At 46.6% G+C, this 23,330-nt stretch overlaps 1 protein-coding gene across 1 annotated transcript in view; it reads left to right on the top strand.

Moving 5' to 3' along the window:
• Positions 1–23,330, top strand: part of tex10 (testis expressed 10) — a 109,300-nt gene that overhangs the window by 44,305 nt on the left and 41,665 nt on the right. Inside the window, exon 10 of the mRNA XM_084336987.1 lies at positions 15,036–15,205. Within this exon, the coding sequence (XP_084193113.1) occupies positions 15,036–15,205 (170 nt within the window). The remainder of the gene's footprint in view (positions 1–15,035; positions 15,206–23,330) is intronic.

The following is a 23,330-nucleotide window of genomic DNA, read 5'->3' as shown; positions in this document are numbered from 1 at the left end:
AAGTTCAATCGTGCCGACGAACATGTCGTTACTAGCCCGGTTCCGCGTAGGAATACGTCTGGCGAAATACGAATGGTACTATTTGTTCACAGCGCATATATATATGGCGCAAGTAAAGTAGAACTTCCTTTTTAGTCCCTTAGCCCTTAGTTCTTTACCCTCCAACCTAGTGGCAAGACGTTAAGCCTCACCCACGATACACGTGTGGTGCAGTATGGTCAACTTGGCCTCAGAATGGCATTGAGACATCGTGTGGATTAATAGTTGAATTGTCATAGTTTGGCACTATACAGTCGAGTGGGACGTATTTCTATTAAGTTAATAATAGTCTATTATGTATGGTGCATCGTTCGGTTAGAGTTATACAGTGAGTAGTACCCCCATCGTTTCCTCGCGTTATCTAGAGTCTTAACCAGGCTGGGCAGACCACGTGTGGTGCTTTCATCCGAGGAGTTCTGGGCTAGGACGAGTGGACCTGCACATTGGATTACCTTACCCGGACGACGGCGAGCCCTACACGGCTTGGATTATCTACTTGCTTTGGGTGCTTTGATTTATGCCATGGATAACAGCCAACACTGGTGAGTGTTGGAACTACCCCCGAGAGGAGCCCAGGTGAGACGGCGCTCTACCCCGAGTGAGGTCGCCTCACGTCTCTTCGTTGTAAACCGGCAGCTACCGTCTACAAGAGGGCCCAAGCATACTCATCTGTGGACCAAGGTTCTGTGGGCACCGTGTTCAGCACTCTGAATTCTCCCAAGAAATCGTTGGCCAGATGGGATATCGCCGGCGGCTCTCCTAACCCCCCCCCCCCCTACTGACTTACAACCAGCAGGACCCCCCTTTAGTATATCCAGCTATAATCATTAAGTACCATCGCTATAGTTCCCTAAAGAACCAGGTTGTATACTTGCTTCCTGCGTAACCAGAAATTGGACATTCAATGTTGATTTGCCTACGAATACTCATTTGCCTTACAAGTGCATTCAAATCATAAATGTCATTAAGTGAACGTTGTATATACCCTTTGCTATATATTAAATATTCGACTTATACATTTGTGTGGACTTGGTTTCATGGTGGGAAAGTGTTCATCATATCTATATCATGTACTGTGTGGCCAGTAGTTAAAGTACATAAAGCGGTAGTGGTTTAATGATACCATACTTATCAATACAGTCAGGGAATTGTACCCCTCAGTTACAACGACTCTTAAACGGAAAAGTGACCATACCTCCGCATGTTACAATGTTTAAAGCGGTGTTCCACCACCTCCATTTTCTTAAAACAAGATTAAATTGACCAATCAAGAAAAAATACTTGAAATAAGCTAAATGATCTGCCAGTGGAATAAGATAATTCAAGATAATTCTACAATTTTTTTTGCAGTGTACAAATATGCAGCTACTGTACCTGGGCCTCCAGAGGACTTCTAGTGTCAGCGGACACACCTCTTGATAATTTTTTTTATCAAATTCTTTAATTTTCTTTTGACAACACAACATCAACAGTAATAATGACAAGATAATAATAAATACAGACCAAAACGTAACTAATAAATACAAGATACCAAGTAGAAAATAAAACGACACAAAAGGCAATTCTATGGTAATTTTAAAGGGGACCTGCATTGCTATTCCTAAAAAAATCATTGTTTTATATTTCTAATGGGAGTACTCCAAAGCATCATTTTCCAGCATCAAGATTTCAGCCTGTTATTGGCTGGGCTTCGAGCCGGATGGTAACTAGTGTAATATTAATATAGTGTTATTAATATTGAAATGGCCTATGATGAACACTCCACGAAACGGTCCTCCTAACGTAGAACGCCCGCGGCGCAGACGACAGACACCTCAGTACTTAGAGGATTACGCTGTCAGTCAACTACCTAGCCTTCGACAAACGGTAAACGCGGTAAAAGTAGAAAGTAAAATTATGTCTGACCTTAACGACCAGGTTACCCCGACCACAGAGGCCCTAGTGGGTTCTAATGTAACTGACCAAGCTCACGGTGGGGACCAGGAGGGAGCTGACATGCCTTTACCCCCCGCCAATACCGAAGAAGTAGTCCCCGACCAGCCCCGGGAGGAAGACAACCCTACAGAGAGAGAACTCTGCACGGAACAAGATGAGGAGAGCGCCGAGGAGATAGAGCTCCAGGACTCCCCAACGAGTACAGCCAGGAGCGGCTCACCTCTACAACCGTCTTCCCCCAGCGAAGCGGAGAGGATGCTATCACAGGCGTTCCTCGTCAGCCTGACAGCCTCTACCGAACGCGATCGACTCCAGGGTGAACGCGATCGACTTCAGGGTGAACGCGATCGACTCCAGACACAGCAACGGAGCGAAGAAGAGCGCATACGCCTGGAGATGAGACGCCTTCAGACGGAAGAGAATATGGCAAGAGACCGAGCAGACACCCAGCGTGCCGCTGCCGGTGCCCAAAGAGAAACGGAGCGTGACCTCGCTCTCATCCAGCGCGAAACCGAGCGCGACAGACTACAGGGCGAGCGCGACAGACTACAAGCCGAGCGCGACAAGTTACAAGCGCAGCTAATGGAGCAGCTGATCACCAAGGCAACACCCTCTCCCTCCGCCAGGGGTTCAAGGAACTCGTCGAGACAACAGTCAAGGGCAGCATCCCCTAACCGAGCAAGCGACCCTGAACTTGACCAACAGACCAAGCCTATACCCCCGCAGACCCCCTTCCCCGACCGGTCCAAGCGAGACCCAGCTACTGTACAAGGAAGGAGCGGCATACACTGCGGAGAAGCTAAATAAACGACTACAGGATCTAGAGGACCTGATAGAAGAAGAAGAGGGAGAGGAGGAGAACCAAGCCCGACGACAGCACAGTACTCCACCGGACCAGGAGGTCCAGTACAGCCCAGGCTATACCCCCGCGGCGCTGCGCTACAGACCCCCGACTCTATTCACGGGTGAGCATGACGCACGACCAGCCCCGAGGAATAGCACCTGGACCAGCGGGCCATGGTACCCTGCCGGTACCAGCCCACAGAGAGGCGCAAGAGGAGACTCGCCTAGGAGGCCTCTCCCCCAACGCTCGCCGATGTATCAGCCATCCACGGCGTCATACATTGGCACACCGACGTTTCCAGACTTCACCTATGAGAATCGAGCACAGTACACGGAGCTCCGGATGTGCTTAGAGACAATGATGGTGGATGTCGCTGATGAACGCCACAAGTATGCAATATTACTGAAGCACCTGAAAGTACCCCGAGCGCACAATATAGCGCTAGCCTATGCCACCTCTACGACCCCATACACCGCGGCTCTAGCAGCGCTGGACCAGAGATATGGACGTATATGGGATTACGTAATCCAAGAGATAAGGCATATTGACCGCCTACCCCCAGCAACAGACAATCGCTCATTAGACGACCTGTCTATAAAAGTGCAGTCCCTGGTAGGGATGCTGGGAGCGCAACGAGAAAAGGGTATGCACGAGCTATACGCCAACTCTAATGTCGAGAGGATTTTAGAGAAGCTGCCACCCGCCAGACAAGAGCGCTTCAGGCGGCAGAGAGACCACCGTGATCCTAACGGTCCCGAACCATCCCTCCTCGATCTAGCCGACTTCCTGGCGAGAGAAGTCAGCAGCCTACGACTGGATACGTTCGTGCGGAGCACACCAAGCTCCAGAGAGGGACCCAGGAGAATAAACGATGGAAGAAGATCGGTGACTGTCATGCACCAATCAGAATCAGTACCGAGCAGTAAGAACCACAGTACCCCCTCGAGAAAAGAGAAGTGGAAGATGGTGTGCCCGTACTGCGAGAAGGAACACTGGCTGTCACAATGTGACCTGTTCACAAAGATGAGTGCAGAAGAAGTGAGTCAATGGATAAAGTCCAACAGGCGCTGTTACCGATGTGCGCGCAGTCACATGGCAGCCGAGTGCCGCCTAAAGAAGAGGTGCAGTCGGTGTGACGGAGCCCACCTAGATGTCATACACGACAGTAACAGAAGAAAGCCTGCACCTGCACCATCGAGCAGCACAAAGGCAAGTGTCATGTACATTGACCCCGCCAGCAGCAGCGGCGCCCAAGTGCTCTTAAAGGTAGTCCGTGTAACATTGAGCTACCAAGATAAAGTCATGGACACTTACGCCGTCCTTGATGACGGGTCAGAGAAGACCCTTCTGCTCGCGTCCGCTGCGGCCCAGCTGGGACTGCGGGGGAGCGAGAACCAAATGACGATTCAGACAATAAGAAGAGATTTAAAGACGATAAAAGGCGAGAATGTCTCCTTCACTATCGCAGCAAGCGGGCAGCCAGAGCGACGGTATAGGATTACAAATGCTTTCACCAGCCAAGAAATAGGACTATCACAGTACACCTACCCCATCGCCAAACTGATGGATAAATATGTGCACCTGCGTCAACTACCTATCCCGCTCATAGACGGCGCCACCCCGACCCTGCTGATAGGCTCCGACCATGCAGACCTCATAGTCCCGATAGACCGGGTCCATACAGGACCCAGAGGCTGTCCTGCAGCAGTCGAGACCCGCCTAGGATGGACACTACAAGGCCCCCTCGCTAAATCTCTCAACCGAACAGCAGCCACTAGCTGCCTCCACTCCAGAGTGACAGAAGAAGACACCACTCTCCTGCAGCATGTCGAGAGGCTATGGACACTAGAGACAATGCCCTTTAAGAACGAAAAGAAAGACATTCGTTCTAAAGAAGACATTTACGCCATAAACCTCCTCGAGCAAGGGACAAAGAGAGTCACAGTCGGCGGAGTGATGAGATACGCAACTCCACTCCTGAGGCGAGAGGGAATGCCCACCTTTCACGCCACGAAAGAAGCTACGGAGCGGTATCTATTGAACACAGAGCGGCGCCTAGCCAAAGACCCCGCTCAAGAGAGTGTGTACCGCGCTGAGATTGAGAAGCTAATCACAGCGAGACACGTAATGAAGATTGACATTAAAAAGGCCGATCAGACGACCGAATCATGGTACGTGCCGCACCACAAGGTCCACCACAACGGCAAGGATCGCATTGTGTTTAACTGCAGCTACCAGATCGGATCCCAGAATCTGAATAAAGAGCTCTTGCCCGGCCCCACACTCGGCCCCTCTCTACTAGGCGTGCTACTACGCTTCCGCCAGGACAAGGTGGCTATCAGCGGGGATATCAAAGGGATGTTCCTGCAGGTGAGACTAGTGGAGGAGGATAAGCCCCTACTGCGGTTCCTATGGAGAGAGAGGATCGGAGATGAGCACCCCGCCATCTATCAATGGGAAGTCCTCTTTTTCGGAACTACATGCAGCCCGTGCTGTGCTACATTTGCACTACAGAAACACGTCGCAGAGGACCCAGCAGCAGATGAAGAGGTCCGACACAGTGTGAAGAACAGTTTCTACGTGGACAACTGTTTACAAAGCGTCTCGACTCAAGAAGAAGCCGAGGCTCTCCTACTCAAGCTACGCGCCTCTCTGATCAAAGGCGGCTTTGATCTCAGGCAGTGGGCCAGCAGCGACCCGCACGTATTGCGCAGCCTCTCCCCCGCGGACAAGGCTGCCAGCAGCGAGACCTGGATGGCGACAATCCCAGGAGAAGCCCAAGAAATGACACTAGGACTAGTCTGGCGCTTCAAAACAGACTCGCTCCACTATAGACACAAACCCCTGACCACGGAGCAGGGAAGGTCGACGGCGATACCGACCACCAGACGGAGTGTGTACAGAACACTCGCCAGACAATATGACCCGTTGGGATGTATTCTACCTTAGACCACCAGGGCAAAGATGATTGTACGAGCACTATGGGACAAGGACCAGGGCTGGGACGACCCAATACCCGCACCCCTTGCCTCCACATGGAGAGAGTGGGAGACGGAACTCCGCTCACTCCCAGGCGTCAATATACGCCGCAGCTACTTCCCACCCACAGTGAGGCCAGAGACATGCAAGATGGATCTACACGTCTTCAGCGACGCCTCCGAAGTAGCCTATGGATCAGTGGCCTACTTGCGTGCCCAAGAGAAGGGAGGAGAGATACACACCGCTTTCATCCTGGCTCGCTCAAGAATAGCCCCACGAAAGCAACAATCTATCCCGCGTCTAGAGCTCTGCGCAGCCCTAGCAGGAGCGCATCTAGCCACGTTAATCCAACGTGAACTCACCATTCCGGTGCACAGAACAATCTTGTGGTCAGATTCCACGACAGTGCTCACATGGATCAAGTCTGATTCATGCAGATACAAAGTCTTCGTGGGAGTCAGAGTCACCGAGATTCAAGAGTTAACAGAAACAGCGAGCTGGCGGTATGTGGACACCAAACACAACCCAGCTGACGTCATCACCCGGGGAATGTCCCTAGATGACCTCACCCGTCACAACATCTACAGTGACGGACCAGAGTTCCTCAAGCTCCCGGAAGAAGAGTGGCCTACGCCCACCCCACGGGAAGCGAGTAAAGAGGAGGCTGAGAACAAGAAACCTATGTTCTGTGGACTGAGCACAGTCGCCTCCACAGACCCCAACATAGATGATTGCATTACCCTACAGAGTGCGCAGCTAAAGACATTCCTGTGGCACCACCCAGAGATTCAGCCCACTGCCGACATTTCAGCAGCTGACTACGAAGAAGCAGAACTTCTTCTACTACAACGAGCCCAGAGAGACTCGTTCCCCGACGAGCTAGACTGTCTACAGGGAGGAAAGCCCGTCCCATCAGACAGCAGATTGCTCCACCTGGCACCCGAGAGCGACGCCCATAATCTCATCAGAGTGGGTGGTCGTCTGCGGAGGGCCCCCAATCTACCGGATGACGTTAAGTACCCGATAGTCTTGAACAGCCGACACAAGGTCACAGAGCTGATCATAAAGAAATACGACGAGGATGTGCATCACGCAGGAGCAGAGAGAGTCTTCGCGGAGATCAGACGTCGCTATTGGATACTTCAAGGGAGAGAAGCAGTGCGACGCTTCCAGCGAACCTGTCTAGACTGCCGAAAGTGGCGCGCGCAGCCCAGCATACCCCGGATGGCTGACCTACCCCCCTGTCGCCTCCGACTCGGCGACAAGCCATTCCACTCCACAGGCATGGACTGTTTTGGCCCGTTGTATATAAAGAAAGGAAGAGGAACCGAGAAGCGGTGGGGTATTGTATTCAAATGCATGACCACCAGAGCGATACATATCGAACTCCTTCCAACCATGAGCACAGACTCATTCCTTATGGCCTTCCGAAGATTCACATCACGGAAAGGAAAACCGTCTACGTTGTTGTCTGATCACGGGACAAACTTCAAAGGCGGAGAAAGAGAGCTGAGAGAGAGCTTCCAAGCTATGGGCCCAGAACTTAAGACCCACCTCGCTCCATCCCAGATTGACTTCCAGTTTAATCCCCCGAACGCACCCCACTTCGGTGGAACCTGGGAACGAGAAGTACGTTCTATAAAGACAGCCCTGTACGCCGTGCTTGGGGCCCAGACTGTAGCGGAAGAAGTCCTAATGACAGTCCTCACGGAGATCGAGGGAGTATTGAACTCCAAGCCCCTCGGCTACGTCTCCAGTGATATAGCAGATGTCGACCCAGTCACCCCCAACACACTCTTGATGGTGCGGCTGGACCCCGCGCTACCCCAGACAATGTACAGGCCTGAAGAAGCGAACGGCCGAAGAATGTGGAGGTACAGTCAAGTACTAGCTGACACGTTTTGGAACAGCTTTCTACTCCACTACCTACCGTCTCTACAGACCCGCCAGAAGTGGGTAAAAGAGAGAGACAATTTGACAGAAGGAACAGTCGTCATGATTATCGACCAGTCACTACCCAGAGCTATGTGGCCGGCTGGCCGCGTAAGCAAAGTGATCACCGGTGCCGATGGCAAGGTCCGAGCAGCTGAGGTGCTCGTCCAAGGGCGAACTTACACACGACCCGTGGCGAGGCTAATAGAACTGCCCAGACTCCCAGACACTATCGATGACGACCATGACCCCACGACTTTGTGAGTTGACTGACCCTTACAGCGGACCTTGAGTGGTAGACAGTGCGGTTAATCTGTCTCTGCTTAGCTAATTAGGTGGGACTAATTAGGGGGCGGCTGTTGTGAAGGATCAGATTAAACCGAATATATATATTTATTTATGGATATATATTTAATAGTATTTGTATATCGTTTGATATCCCTTGTATATTCCTTGTACATATACACTGAATATCCCTTTAGTCTACTAACAGCCCATAATAGTTTCATTCTCTCATTGGACAAGAACTTGGCGCCAGCAGCCAAGCCCCTTGGTTCAAGTTCAATCGTGCCGACGAACATGTCGTTACTAGCCCGGTTCCGCGTAGGAATACGTCTGGCGAAATACGAATGGTACTATTTGTTCACAGCGCATATATATATGGCGCAAGTAAAGTAGAACTTCCTTTTTAGTCCCTTAGCCCTTAGTTCTTTACCCTCCAACCTAGTGGCAAGACGTTAAGCCTCACCCACGATACACGTGTGGTGCAGTATGGTCAACTTGGCCTCAGAATGGCATTGAGACATCGTGTGGATTAATAGTTGAATTGTCATAGTTTGGCACTATACAGTCGAGTGGGACGTATTTCTATTAAGTTAATAATAGTCTATTATGTATGGTGCATCGTTCGGTTAGAGTTATACAGTGAGTAGTACCCCCATCGTTTCCTCACGTTATCTAGAGTCTTAACCAGGCTGGGCAGACCACGTGTGGTGCTTTCATCCGAGGAGTTCTGGGCTAGGACGAGTGGACCTGCACATTGGATTACCTTACCCGGACGACGGCGAGCCCTACACGGCTTGGATTATCTACTTGCTTTGGGTGCTTTGATTTATGCCATGGATAACAGCCAACACTGGTGAGTGTTGGAACTACCCCCGAGAGGAGCCCAGGTGAGACGGCGCTCTACCCCGAGTGAGGTCGCCTCACGTCTCTTCGTTGTGGACCGGCAGCTACCGTCTACAAGAGGGCCCAAGCATATTCATCTGTGGACCAAGGTTCTGTGGGCACCGTGTTCAGCACTCTGAATTCTCCCAAAAAATCGTTGGCCAGATGGGATATCGCCGGCGGCTCTCCTAACCCCCCCCCCCTACTGACTTACAACCAGCAGGACCCCCCTTTAGTATATCCAGCTATAATCATTAAGTACCATCGCTATAGTTCCCTAAAGAACCAGGTTGTATACTTGCTTCCTGCGTAACCAGAAATTGGACATTCAATGTTGATTTGCCTACGAATACTCATTTGCCTTACAAGTGCATTCAAATCATAAATGTCATTAAGTGAACGTTGTATATACCCTTTGCTATATATTAAATATTCGACTTATACATTTGTGTGGACTTGGTTTCATGGTGGGAAAGTGTTCATCATATCTATATCATGTACTGTGTGGCCAGTAGTTAAAGTACATAAAGCGGTAGTGGTTTAATGATACCATACTTATCAATACAGTCAGGGAATTGTACCCCTCAGTTACAACGACTCTTAAACGGAAAAGTGACCATACCTCCGCATGTTACAATGTTTAAAGCGGTGTTCCACCACCTCCATTTTCTTAAAACAAGATTAAATTGACCAATCAAGAAAAAATACTTGAAATAAGCTAAATGATCTGCCAGTGGAATAAGATAATTCAAGATAATTCTACAATTTTTTTTGCAGTGTACAAATATGCAGCTACTGTACCTGGGCCTCCAGAGGACTTCTAGTGTCAGCGGACACACCTCTTGATAATTTTTTTTATCAAATTCTTTAATTTTCTTTTGACAACACAACATCAACAGTAATAATGACAAGATAATAATAAATACAGACCAAAACGTAACTAATAAATACAAGATACCAAGTAGAAAATAAAACGACACAAAAGGCAATTCTATGGTAATTTTAAAGGGGACCTGCATTGCTATTCCTAAAAAAATCATTGTTTTATATTTCTAATGGGAGTACTCCAAAGCATCATTTTCCAGCATCAAGATTTCAGCCTGTTATTGGCTGGGCTCCGCCCATAAGCACTTTCAGTGACAGTCATCCACACAGTCTGCGAGTGGCAGACAGAGAGAGAGAGAGCACTGTGTAAACACAGCTGCGTGCGAGATACGCAGGTCCCCTTCTCTTTCTCTCTCTCCCTCTCCCGTTTGAGGAAGTCTTCCACTGTGCCGTGCGCTTAGAAGTTATGCTCCCGAATCGAGAGAGAGAGATAGAGAGGGGGAGAGAGAGAGACAGACCGAGAGACGACAGCGCGATGCGCGTGTGTGTATTAGTGATGTGACGATTCATCGATTTGCATCGGTGCGCCGGCATAAACGTTCACGATGCGAGTGCACCGGTGGAATAAGTCCGCATCGGCTACAATTCAGGCTGAACTCGCGATGCATCTTGTTGTAGCGTCTTTGCATCGGTCAAAACCGATGCATTCATATAATTTCCTCTCATCCACTTCTGTCAGCAGTGCACTGTGACTGCACACAGCAGATACTATTGCTTCGCTACTACAGAAGGCGAGAGCCGCGTCACAGTTATCAACAACAAACAGTGGAAGTCGAGGAGGAGACATGAATAGAATTGATCAACTGGCTAACGCTAGTAGCCTCTGGCTAACGCCAGTTAGCCGTTCAGCTAACGCTAAACTACAGTGTCTAACTAACGTGACTCTGCAACACCAGTTCCATTAGTGAGGAGGGGGGGGGGTATATTGAAGACGCTTGACAACAGGTTCAAAGATAACTTCACATTTATTGGCAATTCGTTTCCTTATATGTTGACAAAATGCAATCCTGCTCAGCTACGGAGCATCAGAACGCTCTCTCTCTCTCTCTCTCCTCTCTCTCCTCTCTCTCCTCTCTCTCCTCTCTCTCTCTCCCCCCTCTCTCTCTCTCTCTCTCTCAGTGCATGCTGGGAATGAGATTGGAGATTGGAGGTGTAGTGAGTTTTTTTCTATCTTTATCTGTCTATTTTGTTAATTTGTTTATGGGATATTGTATTATAGTGTAGTGTTGGTTTGCTGTGTGTTTTTGGTGTGTATAGGGTTAAGTGTGAGTGTTTTGTTTGTTTGGCCACATCGGCCAGGCTGTGCTGCTGGATGGCGTCAAACGCCAATATGGACTTTTCCAAAATTGGTAGAAAGCATGGTATCAAGATATCTGTTTCTATTGTGTCAGTAGAGGACTGCAGTATGGCAGTTGGAAATATTGTCGGACATAGAAATATTAAATCAGCTGCGAAAATGAATGGAGGAGTAGTGATTTTCGTTGATTCATTGGACAAGGTGCAAACACTGGTTCAATCAGGGATAAGTGTTGATGGGGCTTTTCTTTCTGTAGAGCCGCTCTCCACACCAGGCAGAAATGTCTTTATTTCCAACGTTCCGCCGTTCATCAGTGACGAACTATTGAGAAGTCAACTAGCACGACATGGGAGGATAATTTCCCCTATAAGAAAAATGTCGTCGGGATGTAAATCTCCGCTTTTAAAGCATGTTGTCTCACACAGGCGACAGGTTTTAATGATTCTAAACAACAGCGGAGAGGAGCTTGAGTTGGTTTTTAAGATAAAGGTTGATGAGTTTGATTATGTGGTTTTTGTGAGTTCTGGTAATTCGGGGAAGTGTCTCGGACGCGGGGAAGTGGGTCATATCTCCCGAGATTGTGCGGGGAGAGGGGCAAGGCGACCTCCGCCTCAGCCCCAGGAGGAGCGCGGGGCTGGGCTCAGCGCAGATAGTGGTACAGAGGAGGGAAGAGTGTTCCAGCGCAGAGCAGAGAGCAGTGACGACAACAGAGTCCCGCTGCAGACCGCCAGCAATGTAAATAGAGTCCCTTTGCGGATCGACAGTAGCGCAGCAGATAGTATCCAGCTGCAGGGTCACAGAACCGGTGTAGCAGGTACGGAGCAGAGCCTTGGTACAGAGGAGGGAGGAGTGAGGGAAGCTGCCCCCCCCTCAACTAGTGGCGACTGTGGGGTAACAGGGGGTGGTGCGGGTGGTGCAGGTACAGAGGAGGGAGGGGTGGGAAACGCTGTTCCCCCCTCAACCAGTGGTTGTGTAGGTAAGGAGGTGGGAATCAGAGATGCTGCCCCCCCTTCAACAAGTGGCGAGTTAACAGGGGAGAGCAGAGGTTTTTTTGTCCCCCCAAGCCCAACACCGCGTCAGGGTAAAAAAAGGAATAAAAAAAATATGACAAGTGAAGTAATAGGGGGGGAAAAGTTGAATGTGGTGGACAATGTACACAGTCAGACAGTGGATGGCGTGGTGAGAAGTGATGGAGGGGTGGGCAGTGGGCTCTCAGGATAAGGAAGGAGTGACAAGTTTGGTCAAAGAGAGTCAGGAGGGTGTAGAAGACACGGGTTCCTCTCAGTCCAGCATGGACGAGGATGAGGTTGAAAAACAATGGGGTGAGATTGAAAAACAATGGGGGGATGACATCTCAAGTGTTGAGGAAGATGAGTTCCCAAATGCTTCTCAAGTGTCTGATTCACAACGGAACAAATTTTATGCAGTCAGGCAGATACAGAAGTTCCTGCACACAACAAAAAATTTGAGAAGTGTCAAAGTGGAAGATGTTTATTTTTTCAGCAAGGACTCAAATGAGGTCGAAGAACAATGGGGGGTACACTTCCCAGGAAGTTTTTAGACTGAGAAAGATTGTGCAGAAGCTCAGAAAACTGGATAATATAATGTTACCATGATAATGGAGCTTCTGATGTGTGGAGCCCGGCTGGACATTCAGGAAGGGAGTAGACCTGGGCTTGGACAGTGTCTGCAAGCAGTTGGGACAATGACACTGAAAGATGTTGTGAATGTAGCCGGGTCAGAGGAAGTGGCTTCTTTATTGGGGCTGAGGACGGCCTGTCACAACAGGGTCTGTCTGGACGATTGGACTGAAGCGCGGAGCGTCGGGGAACAATACCTGTTGCAGGATTATTTCGGTGGAACGGAAGGTCCTGATGAAGGGGATCTTTTTTTTCATGAGCTGGATATAAGAACTGACACAAATGGACTGACGGGACCCTTTTGAGTTGCTCATATGTTGTTCTTGATGACATATTATGTGTTGAATGGGAGTATGGATACTTTTTTTGTTTGGGTGGAGCTTCAATGTTTTTTTGTTGTGTTGCAGACGGACAGGTGTATTTTAGCATTTTTTTTATTGTGAGATCTCATGTGGTTTTAAGTGTGATGGGGACACATGTTTCCCGATATAATGTGTAGTTAGTTGTTTAATTGTATTGACATACACATTGTACTTTGTAATGAGAATTATGTAAATAAATGTTTTTCTAAAATAAAAAATAAATCTCTCTCTCTCTCTCTCTCTCTCTCTCTCTCTCTCTCTCTAATGATTTAAAGTGGCCAAACGTTCTCGTTCTCTCTCTCTCTGTTCAATGATTTAAAGTGGCCAAACGTTACAATATAAATACTAATTGGATAGTTGATGATCAATATTTAATTTCATTATCTGAAATATTATAAAATCATTAAGTCTGCTATAAGCCATTATCCCTTTGTGTGTGATTATTATTGTCTCACAGTAGTGTGTATATATTGTGTGTGTGTTTTTAGCTAAAGTGGATAGAAAACACAGTACTATGCAAAAGTCTTCTTAGGCACCCAAGAGTTTTTATATAAATTGTCTTACAGTAGATTATTTAATTTTTAATAATAATATAAGCTGCATATAAGGAATACAACCAAATCCTCATAAAATTGTATCATTATTTTGCATCGTGTTGAATCGCATCGCATCGCCCCGAATTGCATTATGTTTAATCAAATTGTATCGAATCGTATCGTATCTCAACAGGGGGTGAATCGTATCGCATCGCATCGCCCGGTGCTTCAAATGTATCGTTAATGTATCGTATCGTTGGCACCGTATCGAGATGCGCATCGCATCGGCCTCAGTGATGGAGATGCACATCACTAGTGTGTATGTGTGCTCTGTCGCGAGGGTCTATCTGATTCTCCCTCTTTCTCGCTCGCTCTCTGTCAAACCCTGTTTGGTGCGCTACAACCACAGAGCCAATCGGATCACTATCCACTCCATCCTCGCAACGTGATGTCACCATGCGAGTCAAATCAGAATGACCTGATTTTTTCGACCAGGAAATGAATGACCTGGATGACAACAATCCGCCAATAAGGTATTTAGAGACACAAACACATTGATACTAACTCCTATTACTATAATACAATGCTAGACACTGAAAAAAAAACATTTATAATGCATGTCACCTTTAAGTTATTTCTCCGGAGGGGCGGCTAGGTGGCGCAGTGGGCAAGGCGCTCGCCACCAACGCAGGAGATGCTGGGTTCGAGCCCAGCTCTCGGCGTTGCTACCAGCTTGGGGGTGGGAAGCTGGTGGGTGGGGATCGGACGTTGTGGACAGCGACTCCTACAGGTCGGTTGGTGCGCCTGCGCAGTAGAATCAGGAAGCGACGGGGGCAGCGTGTCCCTCCCACGCAGACCCTCGCCGCTGAGAGATCGCGCTGTGCAGGTGAAAAGATGCGACGGCTGCCTCCTCGTGTATCGGAGGGGACACGTGATGCAAGGCTTCGTCCACATTGCAGCCGGCTTGTGGGAGGCATGGCCTAACAGCGTTCAAGACAGGGGAGGGTAGAATTGGACAATACGAAATTGGGAAGGGAGAAAAAAAATAGAAAAATGGGGAGAAAAAGTAGACAAAAAAAAAGTAATTTCTCCGGCAGCGTGCGCTAATATGGATTCCGGCGGCACGTGCGCACGCACAAATATGGATCCGGCAGCGTGCGCGCAGCACAGCACCGCTGTTGAATTTTTTTTCAGGTGAAACGCTGTGATGTACAAAGATATGTGGATAATGATGTATACTTATGAGACTGCTGTGTGTGTGTGTGTGTGTACAAGTTGATGTGTAGAGAGAGAGGGGGGGGGGGGGTAGTGTGTGTATATAGATAGATATGTCTGGGAGTGAAGTGTGTGTGTGTGTGTGTGTGTGTGTGTGTGTGTGTGTTAGAAAAGTACATTTCCCTATGATCTTCCCTTCTGTAGGAGCAAGATGCTGTGTCGCTGGCTGGCTGCTCTCCCTGAGCAGCTGTCTCAGCTTGGCCACCGTAACCCCACCCTCTCCGCCAAGCTGATCCTGTCCATCCAGGCCGCCGCCTCCCGGGGCAACAAGGACCTGCTGAACAGTCTAGAGGAGCAGGCCTGCAGGCTGTACGGTATGTACACACACACACACACACACACACACACACACACACACACACACACACACACAAGGACCTGCTGAACAGTCTAGAGGAGCAGGCCTGCAGGCTGTACGGTAGGGCTGGGCGATATGACGATATTATATAAATATCGGGTACAGTTCATTAACGATACACTTTTTTAACGTATCGTGGATATCGTGATGTTTTGCCCAAGAGGATTGTGTCGCGTCAATCTGGTCCACACCCGTTCAAACTTTTGAACAACGCCGCCCCCACACACACTACTGCATCAAAGTTACTACTTATTATTAACAAAGGCATTCGTTTTGTGGCATTAACATTATATAGTTACACATTCAATAACATCAGCGTATTTACCCAAACATAGCAACGTCCGATGACGACATAGATAGCAAGCGTTACTGTTCATATCTCAGCCCGTGCTGAGTTGTGCGTGCCCATTCTGCGGTCTGTTAATAAAGTTTTCAGACAGATGTATGGAAAGGCTTTTATTATAACATTTGTTGCAATAAAATCATTATGGCTCGGCCGCGGGGAGCTGTTGTTGTTGTCGTTGAGCTGAGCTCTCGTCAAAATCAATGGCGGACAAAAGCGGAAGTAAAAAACGCATAGCGCTTGCCGATTGGTGCTAAGAACAGCAGGGCGGGTGCAAGCGGTGTGACGTAATTGGCAGACTCGACTGTCAATCAAAATTATTCTGTTGCCGGCTGAATGATTGAATGAATGAAAACGTTATTAACGATTGCAGAATGGGTACAATACAATACAGCTCAATACAACAACAGTGGACTGGAGGATGAAGACCAGAAAAAGACTTTCGTCTTTTTTTACATAAGGGTCCTCCATTTTCAATTCATCAAAACATTTAGAGACATACAAATATACAGTAGTTTCATTAAAATGCTATTGATTGATTGATTGATTGATTGATTTAAAACTTTATTAACATATTGCAGAATGGGTACAGTACAGCTCAATACATACAATTGTTAAGGGGATGCAGACCAGAGAAAGACTTTCGTCTTGTTTACATCAGGGTCCCCCATTTTCAATTAATCATATTTCATATCTAAATCATATAATATCTCATTGCTAAATATATGCAATATATAATCTAATAATCCAATAATCTAAATCTAATATATAATATAAAAATGCTAAATGCATGGGTATTTTATTTTGTCTTTAATGTTAGCTTGCAAACTCAAATACTGTCTTGGTAAGCCTCATAATGAATTGTTTGGGGAAAAAAAGAAAAACATTGTGATGTGTATCGTGTATCGCCGAAAGGTCAGAAAATATCGTGATATCATATTTAGGCCATATCGCCCAGCCCTACTGTACGGTATGTACACACACACACACACACACACACACGCAACAAGGACGTGCTGAACAGTCTGAGCAGGCCTGCAGGCTGTACGGTATGTACACACTAGGGCTGACCCCGATTAGTCGAATAGTCGACTAATCAATCGAAAGGAGCCTTAGTCGACTGCCAACCTCTTAGTCTAATGCAATTTTTATTTTATTTACATATATATATATATTTTTAATTCTTTCCAAAAGCAAAGCGGCCTAGAAGCGTGGCTAATGCTAATGGCGCGCATACCAGCGAGGCTAACTGCCTAAGAAAACACTGAAGGCCCTGAAAGAGGATTTCACCCATTTAATGAACACACTAGACTAGACAAATATCAAGATGTATCCATCAGTGGACCAATTGCATGCTTTCGCAGAGGACAAGGAGCCTTCAGTCGATTCCTTCAGACATTAAGCACCCCCCACAGCCCAAATGGAATGATTCAATTCAATACCATAGTCTCCTCCAAGCTCCTAGTCAAGCTCAGAGACCTGGGCTTGAACTATGACATCTGCTAGTGGATCTTGGACTTCCTGACAGGAAGACCCCAGGTGGTGAGAGCAGGCAACTGCACCTCCTCATCCATCACTCTCAACACAGGTGCCCCCCAGGGCTGTGTTCTGAGCCCCCTCCTCTACTCGCTGTACACACATGACTGTGTGGCACAGTGGAACAGCAACACAATTATCAAGTTAGCTGACGACACAGTTGTGGTGGGCCTGATCTCTGCAAACGACGAGAGGGCCTACCTGGGAGAGGTAGAGAACCTGGCGCTGTGGTGCTGGGAGAACAGCCTCTCCCTGAACGTCAGCAAAACGAAAGAGATGATTGTGGACTTTAGGAGGTCAGGGGCCAGGGACTACAGCCCCCTCAGCATCGACGGGGCACCAGAGTGAACCGTTTTAAGTACCTCGGAGTCCACATATCCGAGGACTTGACATGGACCACACACATTGACAGTGTGGTGAAGAAGGCACGGCAACGCCTCTACTTCCTTAGGCGCCTAAGGAAGTTCAAAGTGAGTCCGAAGGCATAATTAGTTGTTTCATGCCAACCGTTCAGTGCCAAAAACGAGGTATGCCGGTTTTTTATCGTTATTTTTTTTATTAGCGATTTCCATTCATATTCATCAATCTAGCCTCACGTTACCAGTGGGGATCTGTCTGAACTCGAACAGGGAAAATACTGCCCCCTATCGTCTCTCCGGATGGTACTGCACCCCATTGGATTGAATGAAACGCATGGAGAAAAAACTTGTCAGACAAGTAACCGGAGACGATCGAAGTCATTGCCCACCACCAGAACAGCGGAGAATGTGTGTTTCCAGTACCCAGCGTTGGATCAATAAACGCGATCGATATTTGGAATGGCGATCAGGAATTGGAATAATCTTTTTGGAGAACATCTGATCTGAGGTAAGGAATCTATTTTACCAGTCTTGGGATAATCAGAGCTATTTTCACCTATATATCAGCGTGTGCCATATGTGTGTGTGTGCGATCAGGAAATAAGATAATCGATTTTTCAGCTATAGCGTGCATAAGTACACATATACTATCGATAATCTAGCGTTTATTTGAAAACAATTCATAAATAGGCCGAAAAATTATAACGTGTTTTGCGTATTCCAGTGTATTCCAGTAAAGGGCGATTATCACAGAATCTTCAGAAATGTTCTGAAACTTTAAAAAAAAACGGAAATTAACCGATAAAAAAATAAAAAATGAAAAAAAATATCCGTTTCGACAATGTTGACTGCAAACAAGTAATTGATAAGCGACGGCCATATTAGACACATAGCCATAATTTAAGATATAGTTTATGTGTTCACAAATATGAGAGCTCTGTCATTGAAGTGGGTGGTGGCATTCAACGGGGTAAATAGGACACGGAGGCCGGCACTCAAAGTGTTAAGGACTTCTACTCATGCACAATAGAGAGCATCCTGACTGGTAATATCACCTCCTGGTTTGGGAATAGCACCGCACATGACCGCAGCAGACTACAGAGAGTGGCCCGATCAGCCAAACGCACAATTTGAGGTGGGCTTCCCACTCTCCAGGACATTTACAACAAGCATTGCAGGGCCATGGCTAAAGTCAAAAGCACACGGCGGGCGAGCGACGTCGCCTGGCGATGCGATCGGCTGTCGCTCAACAACAATCGCTTAGCACCCCACACCAGACCCGACCGTTCAGGTCCATTAAACCGGTCCATGGCCATCAGATAGACTCATTGGTTGCCCGTAATGTAGGACTAGACCGGTCTATCGAGAGAGAGAGAGATATAGATAGACCGGTCTATAGAGAGAGAGAGAGAGCACAACTCATTGACTGCCTTAAATTAGTACACACATCCCATCTCCAACTCTGCGACAGGTCCTGCATTATTATTACTAACGCTTTTTTTTTTTTTTTTATATTTTTTTTATTATTGCAGAACAAAAAATTATTAAAAGTCAGTACTCAACACACAATGCATAATGAAACTTTCAGTAAAGGTGGTTAAAATATATGCAAGTACAGAAACAGGATAAAACAAAAATAGTCTATAATAACATTTTAACCGTATACAGTGTATATCCAGCGAAATTACAATTATATAAATGTTAGTATATAATATACCCCTAATACCTATTTTCTAAAACCCTACACACATATGCTCCAGCTCAAACCCCCCCCTCCCGGACCCCCTCTTGGATAGTACCTCCATTATCCCTCACTCCTAACCAGACACTACCGTTATAAGCTAGCTTTTATTCTCTCCACCACTTCTAACCACATTGACATTTTGGATTCATTCATCAACGCTATTTATTTAAATTGTTCCTGTTAATTAATAATTAACATAAGTAACATGGTAATAATAAGTAGGTTATTGATCAATGAATGTATTGATACATTTATTTATATTACAAATGATACACCAGTAGAAGTCATGTTATTTCCTAATTGTCCTTGCTGTGTCGCCTGCCGTCGCTCAATAGGATTGAGGCGATATTAACTCACGTGATCCAGACGTGGCGTAGTGTACAGAAGTCGTGTGGGGTTAAATGCCCATGGCACCTGGACTCTCCAATTTTTAATAGCCAGCAACTACTTATTGGGCACAAGCCGGTTAATATTCCTCAATGGCAAAGAAGGGGGGGTTCATACTCTGGAGGATATTTATGATAAGAACGGCCTCCGTGCGTTTCAGGACTTAAGAGATTTTTATGATCTTCCCGGCGAGTCCTTCTTTCTTTACCTTCAACTAAGGTCAGCGCTGAGGGTGCATGGCGTGCCGTGGGCTCAAGCTTCCTCAGGCTCATAGTGGACAGGACGACCTCCAGAGGGTTTGTCTCAGACTTTTATACACTCTTAATTCAGTCCACGTATAAAAATGTATCATTGGATACAATATGGCGTGTGGATATCCCGGAGTTGGACCCCGAGTTTGACTGGGATGATGTTTGGGCAAATGTGGCATTGTCTTCCCGCAACCCCAATCACCAGCAAATACATTTTTATTATATTCATAGGACCTATCTTACACCTAGGAGGCTATTTGCTATGGGTCTGGTAACCGACTCCCAGTGCACTTTGTGCTCTCAAAGGGCCGCTGGCACTTATATGCATATGTATTGGGATTGCCCACCAGTGGCCCGCTTCTGGAGATCAATAACGGACAAACTTTCAGATCTGTGTGGCTTAACTATCCCATTCACAGCTGTTACGCTACTCCTGAACGATATAACAACACTACCCGCGTCCGTACAACTGAAAAGGGTTGTCCTGGCGGGCGTCACAGCGGCGAAGAAGCTAATAGCAATGAGATGGAAGGAGCCTGAGAAGCTCATGGTGATTAACTGGTCCCTAACACTGTTGGATGTGATTTATCTTGAGATATCCACGGCGCGGGTGATTGGGGTGGGGCAGGCTGGTATTGACCTGTGGTTTGCAGCAGCCGAGAAGGTCAGGACCGCCGTGTGCGGCTGAGCGGGGTTGGGGTGAGTGTTTGGGGGAGTCCGGAGGTCTCGTGGGAGGTGGAGGAGGAATTGTCTTGTCTTTTGTCTTGTCCTTCTTAACTTTAACTGGGGGAATATTATTGGGGGGGAGCTATTTTGCTGTTTCTTCACTAGTTGGGCACTTTTGCACGATTCCTGTGAGTCTATGGAACACTCTGTAGGTTTTTGTTTTTCGAAGGGGTTCAGTGTTTTGTATTTCTGGTCAAGTACTCAAGCAGCGTTTTCTACCTCAAGATCTTAACACTTTGGCTGCCTAAGGTTAAATTCATGATATACCATAGATTGCCAGCGCTATTTGTCTATGGAGAAAGTCCCCTTCTTTGCAGGGCTATAACTTTTTAAATTCTATTGCTACATTGCCATTATTAGGGCCCATTCAAAGTCCTATATGTATTGTTCATTGTGTAGCAACGTTAAACTTTTTCATTCACATATTCATAGTAAAGTATGGTCTAATGTATAAGTATGTTTTCATCTCTTTCTGCAGCTTTCTCCAGAAAGTGATATATAGCCCCAAATGCATTATATTGATGATGAAATACAGTTTGATGGCAATCAGCGCGATATAAAAAATTCCAACTAGACGTACTTCTAGAAGTTACTACACGTCATCTGATGTTGACCGGATGGGCGAGGGGGCGTTTATAATTCCGTGGGCAGCGTTATACCAATCATCTAATGTGGGTCAAATGTTGATAATAGCAGTTAGTATCGAAGACGGTAACGTTACACGCTGAAACTCACCCCAGTCTCCGCGCGCCGATGGCCGATCATCGTCGAGTAGAAATCTTATCATTATGGGATATATTTTTACCCGGTCCATCTCCAGCTTGTATAATGGTATATACGTCCAAATCATGTTTATCGAGTTATTGCCAATCGATCACCGTGTAGCGTGACGAGCCAGAGTCCCATGAACTATAGCGAGCGCCCGGAAGTACTACGGTCGTCATGACAACCTCTATTCAACATCCTGTTTGGCGATTGCGCCGATCGGCCACCAGATGGCGCTCCTGAACCGCCAGAGAGCTCAGTGGGTCCTGCTGGTGGATCTCAGGCCAGCGGAGGGGACATATGAATCCGATCGCAGATTTTTGAAATATTGATATAAGGACGACGTAACGCGTCCTCCGGCAACTTTAGCATGGCCAGCAAAGATGTCTAAAGACGGGTCCCGGCACTCAGTGTTAAGATGAGAATTAAAGACATAAGTCTTATTAATATAGAGCCACACGGCCGGGAAACTGTACTGAATACTGGGAAAGGCCATTTGTAGGATAGTATCCCCTTAAAATTTAACATTTAAATGTTGTACTCTGTTTTTATAATTTGTTATTCTTTTATTATTGTTTCTGTTATCTCCTTGTGAAGTTCTGTGTATTGTTATTATGGTTATTGTGTTGTCTTGTTTTCATGTGAATAAAAAAAAAAAAATTATCAAAAAAAAAAAAAGGATTGAGGCGATATTTAGCCAGGTGACAGAAGTTGCTGCGCGATCGTCGCTCGAAAATCTCCTGCCGTGTGGGTTGTCTCATTCATAACAATGGAAGCGATACAATTCTGTCGGTCATCTCGCTTAAAAAATCGGTTGCCTGGCAAAAATCGCCCGCCGTGTGCGTTGGACTTAAGAGAATAACCAAAGACTCTAGTCACCCAAACAACTGCCTCTTTGAACTGCTGCGGGTAGGCAAGCGTTACCGGAGTCTCATGGCCAGTACAGAGACTCAGAAGGAGCTTCTATCCCCAGGCCATCAGGATGCTCAATGACTCCATGTAATAACAAACCATCATATTCTACACTCATTGCACACACATCCACATGCACACACTCACTTTTAAACAAACACTCACCTTAACACTCACTTTAGACACTTTAACACTACATTATATTTATCTATTATTATTAACACATTCTGTGCCACGCCTCTTCCGGGAAACGGCTATGCTCATGCCACCCATTAAACCAATGTAGTCCGTCACCTTGTTTGTAGAGCTATAACTATACTATATTATAGCTATGGATACAATACTATAATCATTTGACACTGGGTTTCTTCCGGTCAAGATGCAAAAAAGAAATGTTTCCATCCATACGTTCCCGTTTTATACCGTGGTGAATATGAGTGTTATTTCGGAATGATCCGGGCCAATTCCTGAGAGGCTGGTTATAAGCCGCAATGTGTATTATACCAAATCCATTCGCGTTTTGTCCCTACACATGCTACAATTAAAAAATCAAATGCATATCGGTATTATGTTCCATCATGAATGCAAGAAGCTTCTATCCCCAGGCCATCAGGCTGCTAAACGAACAATAAACACTATGCAACAACCATCAAATGCACACAGCACACACACCCACACGCACACACTCACTTAAACAAACAACACACTGCAGCACCCACTCTCCACACTTTAGATCACACAAACACACTTTATATTTATTGATAAAGGATTTGCACTACAACTCGTACACCTACTGTAAATTGTACCTAAATTGCACCTCATCCTATTTCTGCCTTGCACTATATAGTATTGTATATTAGTACACTACACAGTATTGTATATTATATGGTAACTCAGTTACGTCTATTCTGCATCGAACATTGTACAATTATGTCTATACTGAACACTGTGACCTCATTTTTTTTACTTCTAATTTACATGCTATAGTATGTTATTTTATTTCATACTTATCTTGTCTTGCACAGTCTCTGGAGCGTAACAGTAAGAAGCATTTTGTA

The sequence above is a fragment of the Notolepis coatsorum genome (assembly GCF_963971535.1).
Source record: "Notolepis coatsorum genome assembly, chromosome: 19".
Taxonomy (NCBI): Eukaryota; Metazoa; Chordata; class Actinopteri; order Aulopiformes; family Paralepididae; genus Notolepis; species Notolepis coatsorum.
Note: the sequence above shows the minus strand (reverse complement) of the source record. Positions and strands in the feature narration are given on the sequence as shown.